The sequence below is a fragment of the Schistocerca piceifrons genome, chromosome 10 (assembly GCF_021461385.2).
Source record: "Schistocerca piceifrons isolate TAMUIC-IGC-003096 chromosome 10, iqSchPice1.1, whole genome shotgun sequence".
Taxonomy (NCBI): domain Eukaryota; kingdom Metazoa; phylum Arthropoda; class Insecta; order Orthoptera; family Acrididae; genus Schistocerca; species Schistocerca piceifrons.
The window spans coordinates 23,339,936-23,366,460 of record NC_060147.1 but is presented as its reverse complement, the minus strand read 5'-3'; the positions used below and the strand labels follow the sequence as shown (position 1 = coordinate 23,366,460).

At 41.4% G+C, this 26,525-nt stretch overlaps 1 protein-coding gene across 1 annotated transcript in view; it reads left to right on the top strand.

The window, feature by feature from the left end:
• LOC124718918 (angiotensin-converting enzyme-related protein-like) overlaps positions 1-26,525 on the top strand; it is a 371,244-nt gene that overhangs the window by 343,103 nt on the left and 1,616 nt on the right. The window contains exons 11-13 of the mRNA XM_047244572.1: positions 288-383; positions 6,129-6,239; positions 17,751-18,017. Of these exons, the coding sequence (XP_047100528.1) occupies positions 288-383; positions 6,129-6,239; positions 17,751-18,017 (474 nt within the window). The remainder of the gene's footprint in view (positions 1-287; positions 384-6,128; positions 6,240-17,750; positions 18,018-26,525) is intronic.

Sequence of the window (26,525 nt, the reverse complement as noted above, 5' to 3'; positions counted from 1 at the left end):
AACAAATGGATATATTGTCCCACAGTACAATTTTCAGTATGTGGCTAGGAAAGATTCATAATTAAAATAGTTTCCTCTAAAATATTTTCTTCTAATTATTCTGCCCGGAATCCTGTTTAGTATCTTTTTACTATCTGAGCTAAAATTGTAATACAACAAGTTTTGTGCTAGACTTCTGCTAGCATAATATGTCTGTCATCAATTGCAGGCAGTACTGGAGCTACATTTTGGTGTCCTTATTAAGTGAAAGAAATTCAATCAATTGTTTTATATATTTTTCTTTCCAGCTCGACAATCAAAGGTGTGAGACCACCACGTGATGTAACAGAGTCCTGGGAATATGTCCAAGATAAGAAGGTGGCCTTGAATCAGCCGTATCTTGGGTATGTTTTCATTTATCCATTATTTTCAGTATTTAACTATGTAAGAGCAGTCGATGCAATCATTTAGAGTGCAGTCTGCATTCATATATATATTTATGAACACCCTTATACAGTGACAAACTAATGGCAATTAATATAATAGGATGAAGACACAAATTTGCTATCATTTACTAATAAACTGATGATTATTATATTTCTTTTTTTATGTGAGGGTGTGCTGAAAAGTAATGCCTCAGAATTTTTTATTCTGTTGTCAATATTGGTTGAGGTATTACAATGTCATGCATAGTACTTGGTTAGCTTACCCACTGTGCTGATGCTAGTTGCAACCCCCTGGCAGCTAGAGGGCTGCAAATTGCAGTGTGTAACATGGCAGTGCATAATGTAACTAAATTGAAAGCACGAATGTGAAGAGTTAGTCTCCTCGAGCGTGACAGTGTCAGACCACACACGAGTGCTGTAACATCTGCAACAACAGAGTGCCTTGGTTTCACTGTCATTGGTCATACTATATATAGTCCTGACTTGGCACCATCTATGTTTCCAAATCTTAAACAACACATTTGAGGACTTCAGTTTGACAGTGATGAAGTGGTGCAAGCAGAGGTGAGGTTGTGGCTCCATTAACAAAGTCAAACATTGTACAGTGATGGTATCAACAAACTGGTCTTTCATTGGAAAAAAAAATGTTAAAAAGCTGTGAGAGTTTCCATGTAAAAATTTCAGGAGCATTACTTTTGAGTATGTCCTCATACATTCAAAGTTAGTGTTGAAAACTCTGTACAGTTAACCAAGAGCATTCCAGATGATTATGTCTTTTTGTTTATTTTCTTGCCAATTTAGCCATTATCTTAAATTGCTGCAAATAGAAACTCACATCAGTGCTTTCTGTGCTTATTAACACATTTTGTTGTGGGCTGCTCAACTCTAGGTGATTTATACTTTTATTGTGCCATTTAATATGGTGTACTCCCATATACGTTTCATCACTCGAAGTGTAAGTGCAAATATGGAGATTTTCACTGACACAAATGACAAATATTTTGTGGCCAAATAAAAGTAGCCACTAATATGTAACCTGTTTGTTAATGTTGGCCGAGATACTTTTCTTGTAAAACAAACAATTGTCATTCGCCTAAAACATCAACATAGTCTTTGAAAACTCAGTTCAGCTTCAAATTGTGTTGAACTTGAGTAAAAGTAGAAAACATTGTGACTGAAAATGGTGCATTCACAGTACAAATATCCTTAGTTCTAGGACTTTGTTAATAATTTGTGTTAGTTTCTTTTCATTTTATATTAAACATGAAGCAAATGAGTCCATTTAAGCCTGCAGTGAGTGTATAGAAACATGGTTGGTCATATTTCTTTCACACTTCTGCTATTTTCCTACAGCTTCATTTCCTCACTTCAGACCAAGTTGCTTCAGTCTTGTCCGGTTTCCCTCACAGTTACGTTCTCATAAGTTGAAACTTCCTGCTAGATTAAAACTGTGTGCCGGTCCGAGACTTGAACTCGGGACCTTGGCCTTTTGTGGGCAAGTGCTCTACCATCTGAGCTACCCAAGCATGACTCATGACCCATCCTCACAGCTCTACTTCCACCAGTATCTCGTCTCCTACCTTCCAAACTTCACAGAAGCTCTTCTGTGAACTTGCAGAACTAGCACCCCTTGAAGAAATGATATTGCAGAGATATGGCTTTGCCACAGCCTGGGGGGATATTTCCAGAATGAAATTTTTACTCTGTAACGAAGTGTGCATTGATACGAAACATCCTGGCAGATTAAAACTGTGTCAGACCGAGACTCGAACTCGGTCCGGCACTCAGTTTTAATCTGTCGGGAAGTTTCATATCAGCGGACACCCTGCTGCACGGTGAAAATTGTATTTTGGTTCCCATAAGTAATTTTTTAAACTTGATATTTCATGGCATCTGAGTGGTAATCCTTAGGGACAACTACGTAAGTGAACTTCAGTGAAGAACTACCCTGTTTCGGAAATTTTCTTTTATGATCACGTTTTTTAATTTTCTTGTTCATTTTGCTCTACTGTTGGTTTTGTAAAACTGAACCACTTGTCTTGCTTGTCTTGTAATTCTATCTACCTTCAGTCTCTTGATATGGGCATAAAATTTTAATAATCATGATATAACATCATTGCAAATATTTGTGGGCATTTCAGCTCTGACACACTATATCTTATGTTACACAGACGGCAAGTAATTTTTGTGATACGATGTATTTGTGGAGAGCTCTGAAGATGCACTGTATGCCAGTTGTAGTATCTTTGTCAGTTATCCGCTCAGAGACTGTAGCTTCAATTCTTTGTTGGGAAACTGTGAGTACTTCAGGCAATTCTCTCGGATTGTGAGCCACATAATAGGCTTTTCAGGAGAGGTTAAGTACTTGGAAGTAGGACAATGATGCCTTTCGAGAACTAAAGGCATTTAATTAAAAAGTCTACTAAAATCCTGTCGCTCATATCAGTGAGAAGAGAGCTCCATTCCTACTGGTAGTTCTTGATGATACTGATTGGGGTACTCTTTGAAATTCTAAAGTTATCAGAGGGAAAATATACAAAGCAAACACAGACTGCAGTCTGGGATGTTCTGCTGCTTCTTTACAGTGAGACTGAATGGCAGTGTGGAGTTTGCTTGAGAGCCATGATTTCCTTTTATTCATTAGTTCACCTTGTCATTTCTCCACAGTCATCAATATCTCTCTGTTGGATTTCATTTTTAAAAGCGTGGCAGTTATTGCTGGAAATGTGTGATCCAACACCCAGATTCTTGAAATAAATATGACGATTGTCATAAATAAAGTGTCATATATTGTACTCTCATTTACAATGATCACTCATAGCGAAGTTTGCTTCTGGAACATCACAAATACATTAAAATGGCCTATGTCCAAAATGGCCTTTGTAAGCAGGTACGAATTTAATATACAGATGGGAGGTTTTCTCTTGTCTCTGTCATATCATTGGCATTGTGATGGTCATTCTTCTTCCATGACTTGCATCATATCTGCAAAACAGGAGCTGACGACACGGAATAAACTGCCCAACCAGCAGATACCGCAAACGTGGTAGGATGTCTATCATCATCCAAGCTTGAAGATGTGCCGCATCCATCAATTCCAGAAAACATTCACATAAATAAAACACACATTCAAACAGGAGGCTAAACTAATTCATTACTTAAACAAACTTTTTGTGGAAGTGATCATCATTTGTTGGTTCAGTAAATGTTTGAGCAACACATTACTTTACCAAAGTGATACAGTACATTTAGTCACGAGAGTCAAAAGATAGGAACGTGAAGTAGTAATTGAAAAGAATTTGAGGCAAGGTTACAGTCTATCATCAAAGTCATTCGGGCTGTGCACTGAGCAAGGAGTAAAGAAACTCAAGGAAAAATTTAGAAAGAGATTTTTAGAGAGACGAAAAAAAAAAAAGAAATTAACAGTTACCTTTTTATTCAGTTAGGAATGGCAAAGAATTTTAAAGACCTGTTGAATGGAATACGTAGTGTTATGAAAACAGATTTTAATATGGTTTAATTGTCCCACTACGATTGTGGTATTGACAATAACTGGCAAAATTTGTAATGTGCCACTATCTTGCAATATCAAAATAGTCCATTGAGTGGAAGTTACATGAAAGGTATATCTCTACTTACCTTTATGATTGCTGTTGTAGTCCAGAGACAGTAAATAGCTATCATTACAATCTAATGAAGAGGTTCATGTTTGCTTCAAGAAATGACTGGAAACTAATTATTTACTGTTGTATGTTTACTTCATGTTTGCTTCATGAAATGACTGAAAACTAATTATTTACTGTTGTATGTTTACTATGACATTTTCTTGAATGCAGTCATTAACATAATAGAGTTCAAAACATATTGAAGTAGTTTCCTTGACATTGTTCTTAAATTTACATACATAATTATAACAGTCTCAACAAACGGTGTATGTATGCGATGACTTCACAGAACTGACTTGTAAACAAGACTTCTCGCCTCCTGTTGTGCCAACAACCTCAAAAGACAGTCTTATGCCAAATATACATAGTTGCACTGTTTGGATGAAAATCATCTCATCAACAAAATTTGTATTTCTACAATAATTTGTTACATTAACTTATTTTTACTTCACAAGATATATCACCTTATTCATATTTATTTAAATGGGTTGTAATAAATACCAGGATGATTAGCTTTCTGAAATGTGCATACTTCTGCATGAAAAGCATACCAAATATTCTCATAAAAATGAAGTAGGAAAAAGAAATAACAGGCAATTGCAATAAAGAACTAATCTCCCCTACAAAATTCACATATCACACAAATGCGACCAAAAGTGGTAGTGCACAGTTCATAAATAGAGAGACAGCATTGACCGATTCAATTTGGGAAATGAATATCAGCCTAGGACTGCTACAGTCTGTATCACTAAATGTGAATGATGGGTGGAGGAGTGTTGTCAACTTCAGGCAGGCAATGTTGTCAGAATTATGATGGTTGTAAATAAGTTATACAGAACTGCAACCAGTCACTTTTTTGAATAATTATGTTTTATTCCATAAACCAGTTTTCAAACCTTTTCAGGTTCATCTTCACATGGTTTCGGGATGTTACATCATTGCTGCTAGCATAATGCTGGGTGCTGGCTTGCAACAGTATAGGCGGCTTTTTTTCGGTTAGTGTCCATCTGTGTGCCTCCATTTTGATGTCCAGTAGTTACATCAGTACACACACTTCCACACAAACTATATTAATTTACACTCTCACAGCAAGACTTTTCCAGCATCGAGCATGCACTTCACAACTTCTGTTGTAAAAATGTTATGTACTCACTACCCTCTGTGTGTCCTAGAAGTCTGTAACTGGAATTTCCGACCACCCTGTATATGATGTCCAGAAGGAGTCATTCTCCATCATTAGTCTGTTGCAAACTTCGAGCATGCTTCCAGCGAATTCATTTCATATATCTACAGAATTAAATACAGTGGACAAGAACTGCTGAGAGTATGTAGAAATCAAGCCCAAGTTCCCTGATCAACAGGCACATGCCTTGGACACTCAGCCAGCACTACTTTTGTTGAAGGGTGTTAATCCTACAGGTTTGTAAGTGGCAACCATAATAGTTATTCTTGATTTCGTGGGAAATGTGCCTACACGGACATCACATATGATGATGAAAATTGCTCATTTCTTTCAATTATTTATCAATCTCATCAGTTCAGAGTAAATTGCCTGTCATGAACTTTAGCAGTGGTTTTATCAGAAACAAAGAGGCAGTGAGCAAATGCATCTTGGAGCCCTTCTTATTATGTGGTCCACAAGCAACCTGCCAAATACGAGCCAAATCATTGGCAGTGTCTGAGCTCTTCCCCTCAACACTACACTTGGAACTCCTCCCTATTTTAAAATCAAAGTCATATAGCAAACTACTATGGAAGCCCATTGTTACAGGATTGCTGACTATAACTACACACACCTTTGTTAATGGGTCCTGCGATGGGCAAATTGGGATGTTTAGTACTGTTTGGTAAACATCAGAAGTCTATTAATGCATATCTGCAGACTCAGTGTTATAGTATCTTGTGCAAAAAAAAAAAAAAATAAATAAATAAATAAATAAATAAATAAATAAATTCTTTGTGCGCTATGGTAACAAGCACCCATTTTGAGAAGCATCTTTTCATTTTTAAGATGGACACCTGTATTTTTAATTTGCAGGACAGCTGCTGGGATAATTCTGCAGTTCCAGTTGTTTGAAAAGCTGCTCAATGACAATATACATGATCCACAAAATCCTGTTGACATCATAAAGAAAGATGGCTTGCTAAGGTAAGAAATAATGGTCAATTTTTCCTTTTGGTGACCAACTTTTGCTCATCTCATGTATCAGTATGGTGCATAATTCATAAGACAGCAGCCTTGGACTGTGGGGGTGGACATCTGGAAAAATAGGAGATATATCAGTCCACATTGTCTAGTTATTTAGCATATTTTGGGTTTCTCAAATTGACGAATTGTTGTTGTTGTTGTTGTTGTTGTTGTGGTCTTTAGTCCGGAGACTGGTTTGATGCAGCTCTCCATGCTACTCTATCCTGTGCAAGCTTCTTCATCTCCCAGTACCTACTGCAACCTACATCCTTCTGAATCTGCTTAGTGTATTCATCTCTTGGTCTCCCTCTACGATTTTTACCCTCCACGCTGCCCTCCAATGCTAAATTTGTGATCCCTTGATGCCTCAAAACATGTCCTACCAACCGATCCCTTCTTCTAGTCAAGTTGTGCCACAAACTTCTCTTCTCCCCAATCCTATTCAAACCTCCTCATTAGTTATGTGATCTACCCACCTTATCTTCAGCATTCTTCTGTAGCACCACATTTCGAAAGCTTCTATTCTCTTCTTGTCCAAACTGGTTATCGTCCATGTTTCACTTCCATACATGGCTACACTCCATACAAATACTTTCAGAAAAGACTTCCTGACACTTAAATCTATACTCGATGTTAACAAATTTCTCTTCTTCAGAAACGCTTTCCTTGTCATTGCCAGTCTACATTTTATATCCTCTCTACTTCGACCATCATCAGTTATTTTGCTCCCCAAATAGCAAAACTCCTTTACTACTTTAAGTGTCTCATTTCCTAATCTAATTCCCTCAGCATCACCCGACTTAATTCCACTACATTCCATTATCCTCGTTTTGCTTTTGTTGATGTTCATCTTATATCCTCCTTTCAAGACACTGTCCATTCCGTTCAACTGCTCTTCCAAGTCCTTTACTGTCTCTGACAGAATTACAATGTCATCGGCAAATCTCAAAGTTTTCACTTCTTCTCCATGAATTTTAATACCTACTCCGAATTTTTCTTTTGTTTCCTTTACTGCTTGCTCAATATACAGATTGAATAACCACTGCTTCCCTTTCATGTCCCTCGACTCTTACTACTGCCATCTGATTTCTGTACAAATTGCAAATAGCCTTTCGCTCCCTGTATTTTACCCGTGCCACCTTCAGAATTTGAAAGAGAGTATTCCAGTTAACGTTGTCAAAAGCTTTCTCTAAGTCTACAAATGCTAGAAACGTAGGTTTGCCTTTTCTTAATCTTTCTGCTAAGATAAGTCGTAAGGTTAGTATTGCCTCACGTGTTCCAACATTTCTACGGAATCCAAACTGATCTTCCCCGATGTCCGCTTGTACCAGTTTTTCCATTCGTCTGTAAAGAATTCGCGTTAGTATTTTGCAGCTGTGACTTATTAAACTAAACTGATTGTTTGGTAATTTTCACATCTGTCAACACCTGCTTTCTTTGGGATTGGAATTATTATATTCTTCTTGAAGTCTGTGGGTATTTCGCCTGTCTCATACATCTTGCTCACCAGATGGTAGAGTTTTGTCATGACTGGCTCTCCCAAGGCCATCAGTAGTTCTAATGGAATGTTGTCTACTCCCGGGGCCTTGTTTCGACTCATCTCCCATTTCATCTTCATCTACATCCTCTTCCATTTCCATAATATTGTCCTCAAGTACATCGCCCTTGTACAAACCCTCTATATACTCCTTCCACCTTTCTGCCTTCCCTTCTTTGCTTAGAACTGGGTTGCCATCTGAGCTCTTGATATTCATACAAGTGGTTCTCTTCTCTCCAGAGGTCTCTTTAATTTTCCTGTAGGCAGTATCTATCTTATCCCTAGTGAGACAAGCCTCTACATCCTTACATTTGTCCTCTAGCCATCCCTGCTTAGCCATTTTGCACTTCCTGTCGATCTCATTTTTGAGACGTGTGTATTCCTTTTTGCCTGCTTCACTTACTGCATTTTTATATTTTCTCCTTTCATCAATTAAATTCAATATTTCTTCTGTTACCCAAGGATTTCTACTAGCCCTCGTCTTTTTACCTACTTGATCCTCTGCTGCCTTCAGTACTTCATCCCTCAGAGCTACCCATTCTTCTTCTACTGTATTTCTTTCCCCCATTCCTGTCAATTGTTCCCTTATTCTCTCCCTGAAACTCTCTACAACCTCTGGTTCTTTCTGTTTATCCAGGTCCCATCTCCTTAAATTCCCACCTTTTTGCAGTTTCTTCAGTTTCAATCTGCAGTTCATGACCAATAGATTGTGGTCAGAATCCACATCTGCCCCTGGAAATGTCTTACAATTTAAATCCTGGTTCCTAAATCTCTGTCTTACCATTATATAATCTATCTGATACCTTTTAGTATCTCCAGGATTCTTGCAGGTATTGACTAATTATGTGCTACTTTTCTTGTATTATTAATATACAAGTATCGTTCCATAAGTTGCAGCAGCTATGGTATATCGTGCAAGTGTGTGGCATCACCTTCATCGCAGTAAATACATTCAAAAGCCTTCGGCAAAAATTACTGAAATCAACTGACAGACTGCAACTGCATGACTTTGTACCAGTGCCTGAAACATTCAGTGTAAGGTTGGCCATACTACACGGTGGATCCTCCCCCACCCACCATACTCACTAGGCCTACATCTACATCTACTACATCTACATCTACATTTATACTCCGCAAGCCACCCAACGGTGTGTGGTGGAGGGCACTTTACGTGCCACTGTCATTACCTCCCTTTTCTGTTCCAGTCGCCCAAAATTTAATAAATTTATATGCTAGGTACCGTAATGAAGACATGTTAAGTGGCAGACAGGCACACTTAAAAGACACTTACATAAAGCTTTTAGCTACAGCCTTCATCAGTAAAAGAGAGACTCACACTATTCATACTCACAAGCAAACACACCATGACCACCGTGTGTGTGTGTGTGTGTGTGTGTGTGTGTGTGTGTGAATAATGTGCAATGTGTGTGTACTGCTCCGATGATTTCATTTGGAAACCACTCACAACATATGTAGTACAATCTCAAATTTATGTCATAATAACTTTATACATACATCAAAAAAAGTTTTGCATCACCTTGGTTCCGAGAGTTCTGGAACCTGTACAGTAAATTGGAAGAGAGATCAACATAAACATCATTTCCACCCTTTTTATTGCTCATGAGAACCACACAATGCGTATCGTACCACCGTACAGCAAGACCTTTAGAGGTGGTGGTCCAGTCTGCTGTACACACTGGTACCTCTAATACCTAGTTGCACTTCCTCTTGCATTGATGCATGCCTGTATTTGTCATGGTGTACTATCCACAAGCTCATCAATGCACTGTTGGTCCAGATTATCCCACTCCTCAATGGCGGTTCGGCGTAGATCCCTCAGAGTGGTTGATGGGTCGTGTCTTCCATAAACAGCCCTTTTCAATCCATCCCAGGCATATTCAATAAGGTTCATGTCTGGAGAACATGCTGGCACTCTAGTTAAGCGATGTCATTATCCTGAAGGAAGTCATTCACAAGATGTGCATGATGAGGGCGTGAACTGTCATCCATGAAGACGAATGCCTCACCAATATGCTGCCAATAAGGTTGCACTATCGGTCGTAGGATGGCATTCACGTATCGTACAGCCGTTACGGCACCTTCCATGACCATCAGCGGTGTACGTCGGCCCCACATAATGCCACCCTAAAATAGCAGGGGACCTTCACCATGCTGCACTTACTGGGCAGTGTGTCTAAGGTGTTCAGCCTGACCAGGTTGCCTCCAAACACATCTCGTACCATTGTCTGGTTGAAGGCATATGCGACACTCATTGGTGAAGAGAACGTGATGCCAGTCTAGAGCGGTCCATTCGGCATGTTGTTGCGCCCATCTGTACCATGCTGCATGGTGTTACGGTTGCAAATATGGACCTCGCCATGGACATAGGGAGTGAAGTAGTGTGTCATACAGCCCACTGCACACAGTTTGAGTCATGACATGATGTCCTGTGGCTGCACTAAAAGCATTATTCAACATGGTCGTGTTGCTGTTGGGATTCCTCCGAGCCATAATCCGTAGGTAGCGGTCATCCACTGCAGTAGTAGCCTTTGGGTGGCGTGAGCGAGGCATGTCATTGACAGTTCCTGTCTCTCTGTATCTCCTCCATGTTCAAACAACATCACTTTCGTTCACTCTGAGAGGCCTGGACACTTCCCTTGTTGAGAACCCTTCCTGACACAAAGTAACAATGCGGACGCGGTTGAACCACGGTATTGACCGTCTAGGCATGGTTGAACTACAGACAACACAAGCCGTGTACCTCCTTCCTGGCAGAATGACTGGAACTGACCGGCTGTCGGACCCCCTCCGTCTAATAGGTGCTGCTCATGCATGGTTGTTTACCTCAATGGGCGGGTTTAGTGACATCTCTGAACAGTCAAAGGGACTGTGTCTGTGATACAGTATCCACAGTCAATGTCTGTCTTAAGGAGTTCTGGGAAATGGGGTGATGCAAAACTTTTTTTGATGTGTGTATATACTTACTTTTACTGTCAGTGATCTCCTCCAATATCATCACAAAAAAAGGAATGATCGCCTACAGTCACAAAGCACAAACTATGCTGCAAACACTGTGACTACTAAAATGCACTAATACATAGAAGTACCTCGATGTACAGTAGCTGTCTCTGTCTTGCAATAGCATAAGCGGTTTCTTGTGAAAGGCAATAATAATAAAATAATGGTTGCTGCAAGCAGAAACCAGTGGTAGTCAAACGTTTACAGTAACTGATGACCTGAAATACACTCTGCAGTTTAAGGGAACCACGATGTTGACACTAATAGCTTCAGCAGGGAATTGGATACCATCCCCTCTGGCATAATGTTCAGAAAAATTCAGCAGCTAAAATTTTCAGATAGTATGCCGTGGTAGTTTTAGAACAGCTTGTAATGGGCAGCAGTATATCTATGGGAATGAAAAGCTGTCATGGAACCGTGCTCACTTAAGAATGCCACAGGCGTCAGTCCTGTGCCTTTGTAAGCAAATAACATTTCATTAGTTCTGTCCTGCACGAAACATTATTTCTATCTGATGACTTGAAGCTTTATCCCAGTGTTAGATCAGATGATGTCATCAATACTGCCGTCATCCAATATCTGACAATCTGTTTCCAATGTTGACACGGACACAAAATGTAGGACTTGAATCGAATGCCTAAAAGTGTCAGGTAATTTTGCTATCCGATCTGAAGTTAATTAGACCTGAATTCTGTGAACAATTTCTCCCTATTCTCTTAGTGGTATCCCAATACTGTATCGGAAAACAGTAAAGAACTGAACTAGGCAGAACATACTGTCACCATGTGCAGAGGCACTTCCACTACTGTGTATGCTCTCAAGAAATTTCAGTACATATTCTCATGTGATTTGAAACAAAAACTTGTGTTTTTGCTATCACTCATTCTGCTGAACCTTCACTTTTGAAGTGCAATCACGTATGACACAATTAGTAAAAATTATAGATGAAATAACTGAATGCTCGAGTGTCTGTATCATCGGCCTATTTGACCCAGTCAGTCCTTCATATGTCAAGTTATGATAGTTTTGACCGATGTAGTTGTGCAACTATTCTGTTGTCTCATTATTATCATAAAACCAGGTCTCGTTTATCTAATGTCCTAGCTGTACCCATCCACAAAACAAAACTATTCAAAAACTACCTCTCCATAATGCTATTTCTGCCTCTGCAACAAGCTGTTGTGTACAGTTCAGCCGTGCGGGATTAGCAGAGGAGTCTACGGTGTGCAGTCGTGGACTGTGCGGCTGGTCCCGCTGGAGGTTCGAGTCTTTGTCCTTCGGATAATTTAGGTTAAGTAGTGTGTAAGCTTAGGGACTGATGACCTCAGCAGTTAAATCCTATAAGATTCCACACACATTTGAACATTTTTTTTACAGTTCACACTATTGAGTACCCTGTTGCACCTAAGGAAAAATTGAAGCACTGTGTTTTGTGTGTTCCCTCAAAAATTGAACATTACTGCCTGTCAAACAGTGGAGCAGTCTCATATTTTTTGCCAGTTAATCTGTCTTCATTCCCAGCCACACCAGTAGAAAGTGTCATGACGTTATTACATCGCCCCCCCCCCCCCCCTCATCTCCCTCTCTCTCTCTCTCTCTCTCTCTCTCTCTCTCTCTCTCTCTCTCTCTCTCTCTCTCTCCCCCCTCTCTCTCTCTCTCCCCCCTCTCTCTCTCTCTCTCTCTCTCTCTCTCTCTCTCTCTCTCTCTCTCTCTCTCTCTCTCTCTCTCACACACACACACACACACACACACACACACCATGTTTCCTGATGAGGCAACAGTTTGTTGCGAAAGCTTGAATTTTGTGTGTATGCATGTGTCTGTTTGTGTTTCTATCGACCTGCCAGCGCTTTCGTATGGTAAGTCACATCATCTTTGTTTTTATATATATATATATATATATATATATATATATATATATAGTTATAATAGAGGGAAACATTCCACGTAGGAAATATATATCTAAACACAAAGATGATGTGACTTACCAAAAAAAAGTGCTGGCAGGTCGACAGACACACAAACAACAACAACCACAAACATACACACAAAATTCAAGCTTTCGCAACAAACTGTTGCCTCATCAGGAAAGAGGGAAGGAGAGGGAAAAGACGAAAGGAAGTGGGTTTTAAGGGAGAGGGTAAGGAGTCATTCCAATCCCGGGAGCGGAAAGACTCACCTTAGGGGGAAAAAAGGACGGGTATACACTCGCACACACACACATATCCATCCACACATATACAGACACAAGCAGACATACTTAAAGACAAAGAGTTTGGGCAGAGATGTCAGTCGAGGCAGAAGTGCAGAGGCAAAGATGTTGTTGAATGACAGGTGAGGTATGAGTGGCGGCAACTTGAAATTAGCGGAGATTGAGGCCTGGTGGATAACGAGAAGAGAGGATATATTGAAGAGCAAGTTCCCATCTCCGGAGTTCGGATAGGTTGGTGTTAGTGGGAAGTATCCAGATAACCTGGACGGTGTAACACTGTGCCAAGATGTGCTGGCCGTGTACCAAGGCATGTTTAGCCACAGGGTGATCCTCATTACCAACAAACACTGTCTGCCTGTGTCCATTCATGCGAATGGACAGTTTGTTGCTGGTCATTCCCACATAGAATGCGTCACAGTGTAGGCAGGTCAGTTGGTAGATCACGTGGGTGCTTTCACACGTGGCTCTGCCTTTGATCGTGTACACCTTCCGGGTTACAGGACTGGAGTAGGTGGTGGTGGAAGGGTGCATGGGACAGGTTTTACACCGGGGGCGGTTACAAGGGTAGGAGCCAGAGGGTAGGGAAGGTGGTTTGGGGATTTCATAGGGATGAACTAAGAGGTTACGAAGGTTAGGTGGACGGCGGAAAGACACTCTTGGTGGAGTGGGGAGGATTTCATGAAGGATGGATCTCATTTCAGGGCAGGATTTGAGGAAGTCGTATCCCTGCTGGAGAGCCACATTCAGAATCTGATCCAGTCCCGGAAAGTATCCTGTCACAAGTGGGGCACTTTTGTGGTTCTTCTGTGGGAGGTTCTGGGTTTGAGAGGATGAGGAAGTGGCTCTGGTTATTTGCTTCTGTACCAGGTCGGGAGGGTAGTTGCGGGATGCGAAAGCTGTTGTCAGGTTTTTGGTGTAATGCTTCAGGGATTCCGGACTGGAGCAGATTTGTTTGCCACGAAGACCTAGGCTGTAGGGAAGGGACCGTTTGATGTGGAATGGGTGGCAGCTGTCGTAATGGAGGTACTGTTGCTTGTTGGTGGGTTTGATGTGGACGGACATGTGAAGCTGGCCATTGGACAGGTGGAGGTCAACATCAAGGAATGTGGCATGGGATTTGGAGTACGACCAGGTGAATCTGATGGAACCAAAGGAATTGAGGTTGGAGAGGAAATTCTGGAGTTCTTCTTCACTGTGAGTCCAGATCATGAAGATGTCATCAATAAATCTGTACCAAACTTTGGGTTGGCAGGCCTGGGTAACCAAGAAGGCTTCCTCTAAGCGACCCATGAATAGGTTGGCGTACGAAGGGGCCATCCTGGTACCCATGGCTGTTCCCTTTGTTGGTATGTCTGGCCTTCAAAAGTGAAGAAGTTGTGGGTCAGGATGAAGCTGGCTAAGGTAATGAGGAAAGAGGTTTCAGGTAGGGTGGCAGGTGATCGGCGTGAAAGGAAGTGCTCCATCGCAGCGAGGCCCTGGACGTGCGGGATATTTGTGTATAAGGAAGTGGCATCAATGGTTACAAGGATGGTTTCTGGGGGTAACGGATTGGGTAAGGATTCCAGGCGTTCGAGAAAGTGGTTGGTGTCTTCGATGAACCTCTGTCCTATCCAAAGGCCTCACCTTCAGCCCCACTCCCAGATTCAACCAAACAGCCCTCGTCAAAAATTTACTGTCCTACACTCGTACTCTCTGCTGGAAGTATCACTTTGCCACGAAGAAAAATGATCCTAACCCTACCCCTAAGATCCAACTCCCCAAGACACTATCCAAATTGAACCCTGCCTGGAACAGTTCCGTCCTCCGTCACAGCGGGACCCACCTCCTCTTCCTCAAAATCACCCTCTCCAAACCTTCGAGGAATTTCTGACTTCCAGCCTTGCCTCTCAGTCCTTCTTAAAAAACCTTAATCCTACTCCCAACATCACCACTGCTGAAGCCCAGGCTATCCGTGATCTGAAGGCTGACCGGTCCATCATCATTCTTCCGGCGGACAAGGGTTCCACGACCGTGGTACTTGATCGTCGGGAGTATGGGGCTGAGGGACTGCGTCAGCTTTCAGACAACACCACATACAAAGTTTGCCAAGGTAATCCCATTCCTGATGTCCAGGCGGAGCTTTAAGGAATCCTCAGAACCTTAGGCCCCCTACAAAGCCTTTCACCTGACTCCATCAACCTCCTGACCCCACGGACACCCCACACCCCTACCTTCTACCTTCTTCCTAAAATTCACAAACCCAATCATCCCGGCCGCCCCATTGTAGCTGGTTACCAAGCCCCCACAGAATGTATCTCTGCCTATGTAGATCAACACTTTCAACCCATTACGTGCAGTCTCCCATCCTTCATCAAAGACACCAACCACTTTCTCGAACACCTGGAATCCTTACCCAGTCCGTTACCCCCAGAAACCATCCTTGTAACCATTGATGCCACTTCTTTATACACAAATATCCCGCACGTCCAGGGCCTCGCTGCGATGGAGCACTTCCTTTCACGCCGATCACCTGCCACCCTACCTAAAACCTCTTTCCTCATTACCTTAGCCAGCTTCATCCTGACCCACAACTTCTTCACTTTTGAAGGCCAGACATACCAACAATTAAAGGGAACAGCCATGGGTACCAGGATGGCCCCTTCGTACGCCAACCTATTCATGGGTCGCTTAGAGGAAGCCTTCTTGGTTACCCAGGCCTGCCAACCCAAAGTTTGGTACAAATTTATTGATGACATCTTCATGATCTGGACTCACAGTGAAGAAGAACTCCAGAATTTCCTCTCCAACCTCAATTCCTTTGGTTCCATCAGATTCACCTGGTCGTACTCCAAATCCCATGCCACATTCCTTGATGTTGACCTCCACCTGTCCAATGGCCAGCTTCACACGTCCGTCCACATCAAACCCACCAACAAGCAACAGTACCTCCATTACGACAGCTGCCACCCATTCCACATCAAACGGTCCCTTCCCTACAGCCTAGGTCTTCGTGGCAAACAAATCTGCTCCAGTCCGGAATCCCTGAAGCATTACACCAACAACCTGACAACAGCTTTCGCATCCCGCAACTACCCTTCCGACCCGGTACAGAAGCAAATAACCAGAGCCACTTCCTCATCCCCTCAAACCCAGAACCTCCCACAGAAGAACCACAAAAGTGCCCCACTTGTGACAGGATACTTTCCGGGACTGGATCAGATTCTGAATGTGGCTCTCCATCAGGAATACGACTTCCTCAAATCCTGCCCTGAAATGAGATCCATCCTTCATGAAATCCTCCCCACTCCACCAAGAGTGTCTTTCCGCCGTCCACCTAACCTTCGTAACCTCTTAGTTCATCCCTATGAAATCCCCAAACCACCTTCCCTACCCTCTGGCTCCTACCCTTGTAACCGCCCCCGGTGTAAAACCTGTCCCATGCACCCTCCCACCACCACCTACTCCAGTCCTGTAACCCGGAAGGTGTACACGATCAAAGGCAGAGCCACGTGTGAAAGCACCCACGTAATCTACCAACTGACCTGCCTACACTGTGACGCATTCTATGTGGGAATGACCAGCAACAAACTGTCCATTTGCATGAATGGACACAGGCAGAGAGTGTTTGTTGGTAATGAGGATCACCCTGTGGCTAAACATGCCTTGGTGCACGGCCAACACATCTTGGCACAGTGTTACACCGTCCGGGTTATCTAGATACTTCCCACTAACACCAACCTATCCGAACTCCGGAGATGGGAACTTGCTCTTCAATATATCCTCTCTTCCCGTTATCCACCAGGCCTCAATCTCCGCTAATTTCAAGTTGCCGCCACTCATACCTCACCTGTCATTCAACAACATCTTTGCCTCTGCACTTCTGCCTCGACTGACATCTCTGCCCAAACTCTTTGTCTTTAAGTATGTCTGCTTGTGTCTGTATATGTGTGGATGGATATGTGTGTGTGTGTGTGTGAGTGTATACCCGTCCTTTTTTCCCCCTAAGGTAAGTCTTTCCGCTCCCAGGATTGGAATGACTCCTTACCCTCTCCCTTAAAACCCACTTCCTTTCGTCTTTCCCTCTCCTTCCCTCTTTCCTGATGAGGCAACAGTTTGTTGCGAAAGCTTGAATTTTGTGTGTATGTTTGTGGTTGTTTGTGTGTCTGTCGACCTGCCAGCACTTTCATTTGGTAAGTCACATCATCTTTGTTTTTAGATATATATTTCCTATGTGGAATGTTTCCCGATGTGACTTACCATACGAAAGCGCTGGAAGGTCGATAGGAACACACACACACACACACACACACACACATTTTTGTTATATGATTGCATTCCACTTTTTACTGAATGAATATAAAGAGTTCTTTTCTTCTAGAACTACAACTGTTTTCACTGTGTTTATATCATTACTATCCTTGGGTTCCGTATTAGATGTAAGAACTCTTGTAATGATTTTATTTCAGTGCATATAATACAAAATATGAATAATGCTTAGTAGAAGTAATGAAGAACTTAATGGACCTAATCTTGTCGTGATAAATAAACAAGCAAGCTCAATTTATGAAATGGGCATATTTTCTCCAATCTCTTCCTCTACTTTTCCAGATGGAAGGACTTCAGAGTCCACTAACTAGCTATCTTGATTTGCTGCAGTTTTTTTGCTTGTTTCTAATAAATTTTTCTGTTTGCACTTTCTATATATCTCGATATTCTAATCTGACAGGAAGCTAATGGTAGCAGGGCTGTCGGCTCCATGGCTAGATGTCATCAACCAGGTTATGGGCATAACTGAGCTAGACGTCAAGCCCATGCTGAGGTATTTTGAGCCCATCAGGTCTCTGCTGCTGCGTGACGTGGCTCCTGACACACCTCGCCTAGCAAAATTTGAGAGGCAGGCTCTGCCACCTGACGTGGCAGAGGAGAAGCCTACCGAACTGTCGGCAGTTACCGAAGCGGACACATCTTCGACAACACAGGCCGTATCTTCGAGGTAAGTCACGTACTGTTCTACATTATTGTATACTCTGTGCACATTATAGGAGTGTGTGGCTTCTGCAGGTGACTAAATCTGGGGGCAGTCCAGATTGCAAGAGTTTGTTTCTTTCAAGAAGAGGGCCTGAAGGCGTGTAAGACTGGAAGATAACCGCATAGAAGTTCTCTTGTAGTGTTTATAAACAAATTACTTACTTACTTACTTACTTACTTGTCAGTTGGGGACCTTGGAGATCATGCACCGACTGTAAAAACTGCTTGCACCAGATAGTGTCCTGTGCAGCTTCCATCCATTTTTCTTGTGAATCCTAGTCTTTCTGTAGTTCATCCTCCCATCTCATCCTCAGTCGTCCCTGGGAAGCTTTCCATCTGCTTTCTTCTGAACACTACTTTTGCACTATCATTCTTACAACATGTTCAGCCCACTGCAGCTGCTTAACCTTTGATTTTTGTAAAATATTGGTCTGATTGTGCAGTGTATATTTCTTCTGTTTTCAGTATCTTTCATCCTATTTCTTCCTACACTAGCTCATAAAACTTTCTCATGACCTTTCCTTGTAAACCATCAGTTTTCCTCTATCAGTCTTGGTGGTAGTTGATGTTTCTTTGTCATATAACAATGCTGGTGCAGTTATTGTATTACGTGCCTTCATTTTAACTTTTATTGAAATTACCCTTGATTTCATTGTTGGTTTTAGGCTGTTTTATGATTTGGAAGTACAAACAATTTGTCACTTTACTTCTGGCTGGACATCATTCCTACAGTTGAGGTATGATCCCAAGTATTTAATGTTTTCAACTATCTTCAGTTTTCTCTCTCCCAACTATGGATCCCCAGGCACACTATGGTTCATCCTTCTACTTAATCCCATCACTTAAATCTTTTCTGGGTTGATTCTCAAGCCCGCCTTCCCTGCACTTCGACACAGGTAGCTACTATTTCCATAATTTATTCTCTTGACTCTGATATAGCTGTCACATCATCCGCATATGTCAGCATTTGCAGATTTCCATTCAGATCCATGCCTTTTCCTACTCTTTTCATCTTGCGTACAATTTTTTTTTGAGGCAGAGATTCAATAATGTGGGTGACAATGTATCGTCATTCACATTTGCACTTTTTGACATTCCTGTTTACATCTTACATTAATTTTTGCCTTTGAAGTACAAGTTTTTACCAGCTTTATTAATTTCTTAAGTAACCAAACTCTCTAAGGATGTTGTATAGGCTCGCTCTACGGAAAGTATTGTATACCTTTGAAAAAATATAAAAATGTGGCGGCGACTGGCTTGTAAAATGCGCAATACTTTTCCCGGAATTGTCTCGAGGTAAAAATATGGTCAGTTATAGATGTTCCTGACTTGCAGCCTGGTTGGTAATTCCATATTATTTCCTCAGTGCACGGCTTAAGTTTTGCCAGTATTATCAAGTTAAGACCTCGTGGCTCATATTCGTGAGATCCCTGTATAGTTATTTAATACCCTCTTGCTTTTCTTATGCTTTAGTACAATAACAGCTAGAGTCCATTCTGTTGGCATCTCTTCCTTCTTCCGTATCATTTTGATTAGTTTGAGTAACTCCTCAATCATCTCTGATATTATCTGACCTTTTCCTGTTGCTTTCTTCTTTGATGTACTTACTGTCTTTCTCAAAAATTCTTCTGGTTCTTCTGCATAGTATTCTGCCCCTCTTTGTGGTTTCATTTCTTTGTTATCATCTTCACATCTTTATCATTAGCAATTAGAGACTCAACTCTTCTTTTAATTCCACTTGTGAGTGAACAAGAATGGCTGTTATAAAATACAATGGCCCATAACTTTACAAGTATTTCTTTCTAAACGTATGATTATATTACATTTGTGGAAAAAGTCACTTTTTGTATCCTCTGTATCCCCTCAGTTTAATATATGTTTGAAATTATTTTTAATTACAATAAAATACACTCATATATATCTCATACTAATGCTACTTCAGCATGAAAGAGAGGCTGCATGGAGCAATCTGAAATTGATCATCACACTGTTCCCTTACACTGTGACATGTTCCGTCAGAACAGGTAAACTCAGCAGACCAACATTTCATTGCAGACATCATCCTACCATGCCGGAATGCACGCATAGTGGAGCTCCTCAAGAAAGTGGTGTGCAGAAATGTTTTTGTATGGTGGGAAGAACAAATGCAGATGTGAGCAGGCTTGAACAAGTCCTACTATGAGAGCAACTTCCACAAAATGAACATGTTTGGTAAACCACCTACACACACACACACACACACACACACACACACACACCACCACCACCACAATCAGCTTTGTCATCAGCAGGAGTATTTTTTGTCTTATCAGATACCTTGTCTTTGACATACTCAAGGATTTGTAGAAAACTGCTCACGCTCATGTACTGCCACTGAGTTGCCATTTATTATCAGACTTTTAACAGCAAAAGAACCCTGATTGGGGTAAAAAATTATTCTACAAAATTTATTTTATTTATGACCTCCACCTTGTAAAATACCATGCCAGTTTTAGATTGACATTGCTTCTCAAATATTGGCTTCCTAAGTTTGCTGCCATATCAGTTTGGCACTGGACTCTTGATCTCGACAGCATTGGTAGATATTGTTGCTCCAGAAATAAATGTGTGAGGGTAATGAAGTTTCTAACCATATGCCTAAGTGAAAAGTACCTATCCGACACCTACTCTCACTACTCCACATAACTAAGTCAGTACCACAAAGATAAGAAAACTCTATTGAAATCAAAACAGTATATGCCAGACACTGTATTTATTATACTTTGCATTCATGGAAAATACTCCCACACTGTTTAAAGTTCCTTCACATTATGTTAACATACATAGTTACACAACTCTTCTCAAATTAGCCGTTCTTTTAAGATTTAGTCTGATCACTTTAAAATATTATGCATTATCTCATTTCCTACAAAACTAAGTGAATCAATCATTATTAATGTTTGCACCTACTTTCGTGCTCCGGTGTGTGACAGTGCATACCACGGTTGCCTACAACTCATTCTGCAGTTCACCTCAGATTGCGCACTGCACGCCGAGTCGGCAGCTGCAAAACCACTCCTACAATCGGATGACGGAGCGAACCCGTCATTCTGACTCGTTCCGAAGGTGTTCCATTGCATTCTAGTCGGATCTCTGGGCAGGTCACTCCATTTCAGGAATGTTACTATCTACAGACCATTGTCTGGGATGCGGCTTTGTGACTGGGTGCATTGTCATGCTGATACAAAAATATTGCCTCAGAGCTAATCCTCTATTGTATGCTCTTTCACACACACACACACACACACACACACACACACACACACACACACACACACACACACACAGAGAGAGAGAGAGAGAGAGAGAGAGAGAGAGAGAGAGAGAGAGAGAGAGTATGATTCATCACTACAAAATACTCGTTTCTCTGTCCAGCAGGTGTCGCTCTTTACACTGCCTTGGGCATTGTTAGCATTGAATACAGAAATGTGTGCCTTATGAAGAGCTGCTTGACAGTTGCACCCCATCCTTTCAACTTCCTACACACAGTCATTGTGTTAGCTGGACTCACGGTAGCACTTACAGCTTACGAGTGATTCGTTCCAACGATATCGTGCGAATGTTTAAAACCGCCCTCTGCAACGATCAACTGACCCTGTCCGTCAGTTCGTGAGGTCTGTCTGGTCTCTGTTTAGCTGTGGATGTTCCACTTTGCAATTTCATCACAGTGGATCAAACTGGGCAACTTCAGAAGGCTTTCAAGCTAAGGGATTTCTCACTCAAGTGACATCCAGTAACTAGTCCACATCTGAAGTCGCTGAGCTCCACTGACCAACCAATTCTACTGTTACTGCTTCTCTACTGATGACATAATACACCCACACCCCTCCATTTATACTGGCAGGTCCATCACACATCTAGTGGTGAAGTTTGCAGTACGTGTGTGTGTCTGGATACTGTCGATAAGATAATGTAATTAAACGAGTACATATTATATTCCCGACTTTTTAGTATATAGCTAAAGTGTGTGTGTCTATATGAGACAGCTAAATCATAACACCCCTTGTATCTTCCCAGCCGTAATAGATACAAAGGTGCCGTTTGGACAGTGAATTGCAGGGACAGGGGCTACCTGAATACATCACATTTCAGGTTTGTGCTATTTTTTGTTACAGAGATATGAGGCCATCTTTTTTTTTTTTTTTTTTTTTTTAATGGAACCTTACGTTAAATTTCAGCGTAACATGGTGGGCTTAAAAAGATGGTTTCAAATATGTGTATATCATAATATTTAGGCGAATAGTTTTTGAGTCACAGATATGTTCTCGTATCGTGTTCATCCTTCGAAGCGGCGTTGTCCAATGTGATCTTTCCTGTTGTGTAGAGTCCATGGTAAACGTTGCGATTCCATCCTTACACAAACATGCTCATTTACCTGACAATAGTAATACATACTATGATATTTTGGGCAAAAATTAACTGATGATGTCGCACAAATATTATTCAGTTATTATTTGACAGCTGTGATAGTAGACAACATACAGTATTAAAATACTACTAGATGTTAATGCATATTAAGTAACAGAAATACAAATGTAAATGAGGAGGCCCTTATTTGTCACAATTATTTTGTACATATTTGTTTTTTATTTGAAAATAGTTACAATTGATCACAATACAAAGCAAATACACACAAAGATGCAAAATACATACTGTACATGATACAAAACTTTACTAAAGCATATACCGAGCGAGGTGGCGCAGTGGTTAGCACACTGGACTCTCATTCGGGAGGACGACGGTTCAATCCCGTCTCCGGCCATCCTGATTTAGGTTTTCCGTGATTTCCCTAAATCGCTTCAGGCAAATGCCGGGATGGTTCCTTTGAAAGGGCACGGCCGATTTCCTTCCCCATCCTTCCCTCACCCGAGCTTGCGCTCCGTCTCTAATGACCTCGTTGTCGACGGGACGTTAAACACTAATATCCTCCTCCTCCTTTACTAAAGCATGTGCTCAAAATGCTTCCCCTCTGCTGCAATTCACATTTGTAGCCGCCGTTCGAATGATATGTGAATGGCTGCAAGGGTGTCACGTGAGATATCAGCGCAGGCTTCGATGATAAGTTGCTTCATATCGTCTGGATTAGTTGGTATTTGAGCATACAGTTTGTTTGATTGCTCCCCACAGAAACAAATCAAGAGGGGTCAGATCAGGAGACTGGGCTGGCCACTTCACTTCAGCACGTCGTCCTATCCAACAATCTGGGAACTTTCATTTAACAACTCTGTAGCCACACAGGAAGAGTGAGCAGGCAGCCATCGTGTTGAAACCACATGCGCTGATGCATAGTTAGTGGTACCTCTTCCAGTGAAATGGGCAGAATGTTTCGCAGGAACTGTGCATAGTTATTGCCATTTAGTATACCCAGAATGACATACAGCCCCACAATGACATTTCTGACAATGCCACACCACACATTAACACTCCACAGTTGCTGATGCTGTACCTGTTGAAGCCAATGAGGGTTCTCTATTGACCAGTGATGCATATTATGGAAATTCACATTACTGTGGTTGATGAAAGTCACTTCATCAGTAAAAAGCACCCGTTGAAAAAATGTTGGATCATCTTGTAGGCGCTGCAGAGCAAACCGGCAACATTCCTGGTGCCGTTCAAAATCCACACCGCATAGTGCTTGTTGTAATGAGAGTTGAAGTGGGTGAAATCTCTGCTGGTGCAATATGCGTAGAGCACTTCTCTGACTTAATAGCACATTCTGAGGCGATATGTTGCAACAAAACAGTAGGTTCGTTACGCGCCAATGCTAGAATGCCTTCTTCATGTACCTCACCAGTTGCAGTTTTCTGCCTTGTGCTCTGTATGGCGCTCCATCGTCCCGATTCAAGTAGTTTCTTGAAATACGTGCAAGAAGCTGGCACATAGGACGCTCACGATCAGGATGCAGCTCCCCATATCGCTTTACTGCTCTAACAGCGTATCTTCTGCTTTTACCATACACTAGAAGCATAGCTAACTTTTCTTCGTTGGTGTACATGTCTGCTCCAAGAAACTGCGACGGAAATGCGATGCCTCATTACCCCAGCAGCACATTTATACCCTTATCTCCAGCTACCTCGTGTGTCACCTTGTAACATTATTGAGAAGCAGGAAAATAACGCCTTCCCTGTTAAGTTCCTCAGTGGACAACAGGAAAAGTTGCATTGGACAACGCTGCTTCGAAGGGCAAACATGATACGAGAACCTACCTGTGTCTCAAAAACTATTTGCCTAAATATTATGATATACACATATTTGAAACCGTCTTTTTAAGCCCTTCATGTTTCACTAAAATTTAACATAGGGTTCTATTTTTTAAAAAAACCAAAGATGGCCTCGTATCTCTGCAATAAAAAATAGCACAAACATGAAATGTAATGTATTCAAGTAGCCCCTTTCCCTGCAATTCATATTTTTATCTATTATGGTTGGGGAGATACAAGGGGTATTCTGACTTAGCTGCCTCAACCTGTATGTATGTATGTATGTATGTGTGTGCGTGCGTGCGTGTGTGTGTGTGTGTGTGTGTGTGTGTAGTCTAGGAAAAAGAGGTAGATTTTGGTTCTGGGTGATTTTCCCAAAACCTATCTCTTGTCCTAGACTTCTCCAGCCTTTTCCTTCACACCTCTTCCTTTCCCTTCAACCCTTCTGCCTGAAGAAGGAGCCACTGCCTCCGAAAGCTTGCCTAATTACAACTCCCTTTTATGTGTGTGTTCTGCTGCTGAGACATTTCCTGTTGTTATTTAGCTAGCCACCCAACATGCTACACAGTTTCCGGCTACTGTCAAAGTCTGCTTGGTACAAGAGTCTTGCCATCATCTCCCACCACCTCTTTTTCACTATTCTGGACCAGTCTTCACCTTCTTTTTTCCCCAAACAGTCTCTTGTGTTTCATCTTCATCTAATACATCTTCCCAGACATCCTGATATCTGCTGTCTTCACATGCCCATACTATTTTATTAATGAATTTCTCCCAATCTTGCCACACAGCAGTTTCTTGTGTGTTATTTTCCCAATACCTCCATTTGTCATCTTTTCCATTTTTGTTATATCTAGCCAACCTCTCAATAACTTCATTTCACTTGCTTGCACCTTAATTTCTTCCCTTGCCTTCATGATCCAGACTTACGCAGTGTCCAAGAAAATTGGTACACCTACGAGTCTGCTCTACAACTGACACCCATGTGTTAGCAGTGTGTTCATTGATCCAATTTGACTATTTCTGTACTGTTCCTCTCTCAAATAGCATGAGGGAAAAATGAACATACATATGTATCTTTGTGAGATCTGATTTTTCTTATTTTATTATGGAAGACACTGCCCACTATGTAGGTGGGAGTAAACAAAATATTGTTGCATTGGAATGAGGAAGTTGGTGATAGAAATTTTGTGGAAGGATCTTGCTGTAATGAGAAACGATTTGATTTTAATTATCTCCATCCAAACTTGTGTGTCATACCTGTGACACTCTTCCCGAACTTTGTTATGCCACCCTCTTTCTTTTCTAAGACAGTTCCATGTTCACCATTCCTCTCACAGTCCTCTGAAAGCTATTAGTTTGGCTTGCACATTTGCTTCCCTATGTCTTTTCTTCCATTTTTCAGTACAATAATCCTCAGTATTGTGTTTGCTATAGGTCCGTCGTATTTTCTTGTTGTGACCGGTAGTCCACATTTCTATGTATTAAATTTTAAGCTTAACTTTTGTACGCACTCTTCCAAAATGTTTAATTGCTGTCGTACTTCTGCCTCACTTCTCACCCACACCATCAAATCACCAGCAAACAATATTGATGCCATCCTCTCTCCTGTTTCACTTGTCACTCACAATTATGAAAAGTTAAGGAAAAGAACACCACATTGTTTCTCTGCTTCAGTCATCCTGATCTCTCCCCTCCTCACATTTTGTAATTCTCTGTGTAGTGTGTGTGTCTGCCCCCTTCCTTCTTACTACCTCCGCTGGGTTGATGAATAATGTAAAGAACTGTCCCGGAAAGAGCATCTATAGTGTTATAATTAATTTTTCTACTTTTTTCTTTTACTGACAAAGGCTGAGTCTGAAAGATAATGTGTAAGTGTGCTAACTGTGCCTGTCTGCAACTTACCCTGTCATTTTTAGAGTCAGTAGCAATCTATCTTTTGCTTACATCGTTGATATTCTGACCTGGAGTTTCCACTGTTTGAAAACAGTACTTTTACTGCTTAAAACTGATCTTTCACACATTCATCCAAATAATAATATCAAAGTCATTTTTCTCAAGTAGTACTGGGTTGTGACATTAGCCCATATGTGTACACTAAACATGTGATCTGACCCTGTTGCAAAGAAGCTAATAAAGTTTATACAAAATGTGCTAATTTATGTTACATTAACAATGGAGTGCCTATTACCTTGAATATTTTTTGTCTTACATTATTAACTTGAGCATTTGCAAGA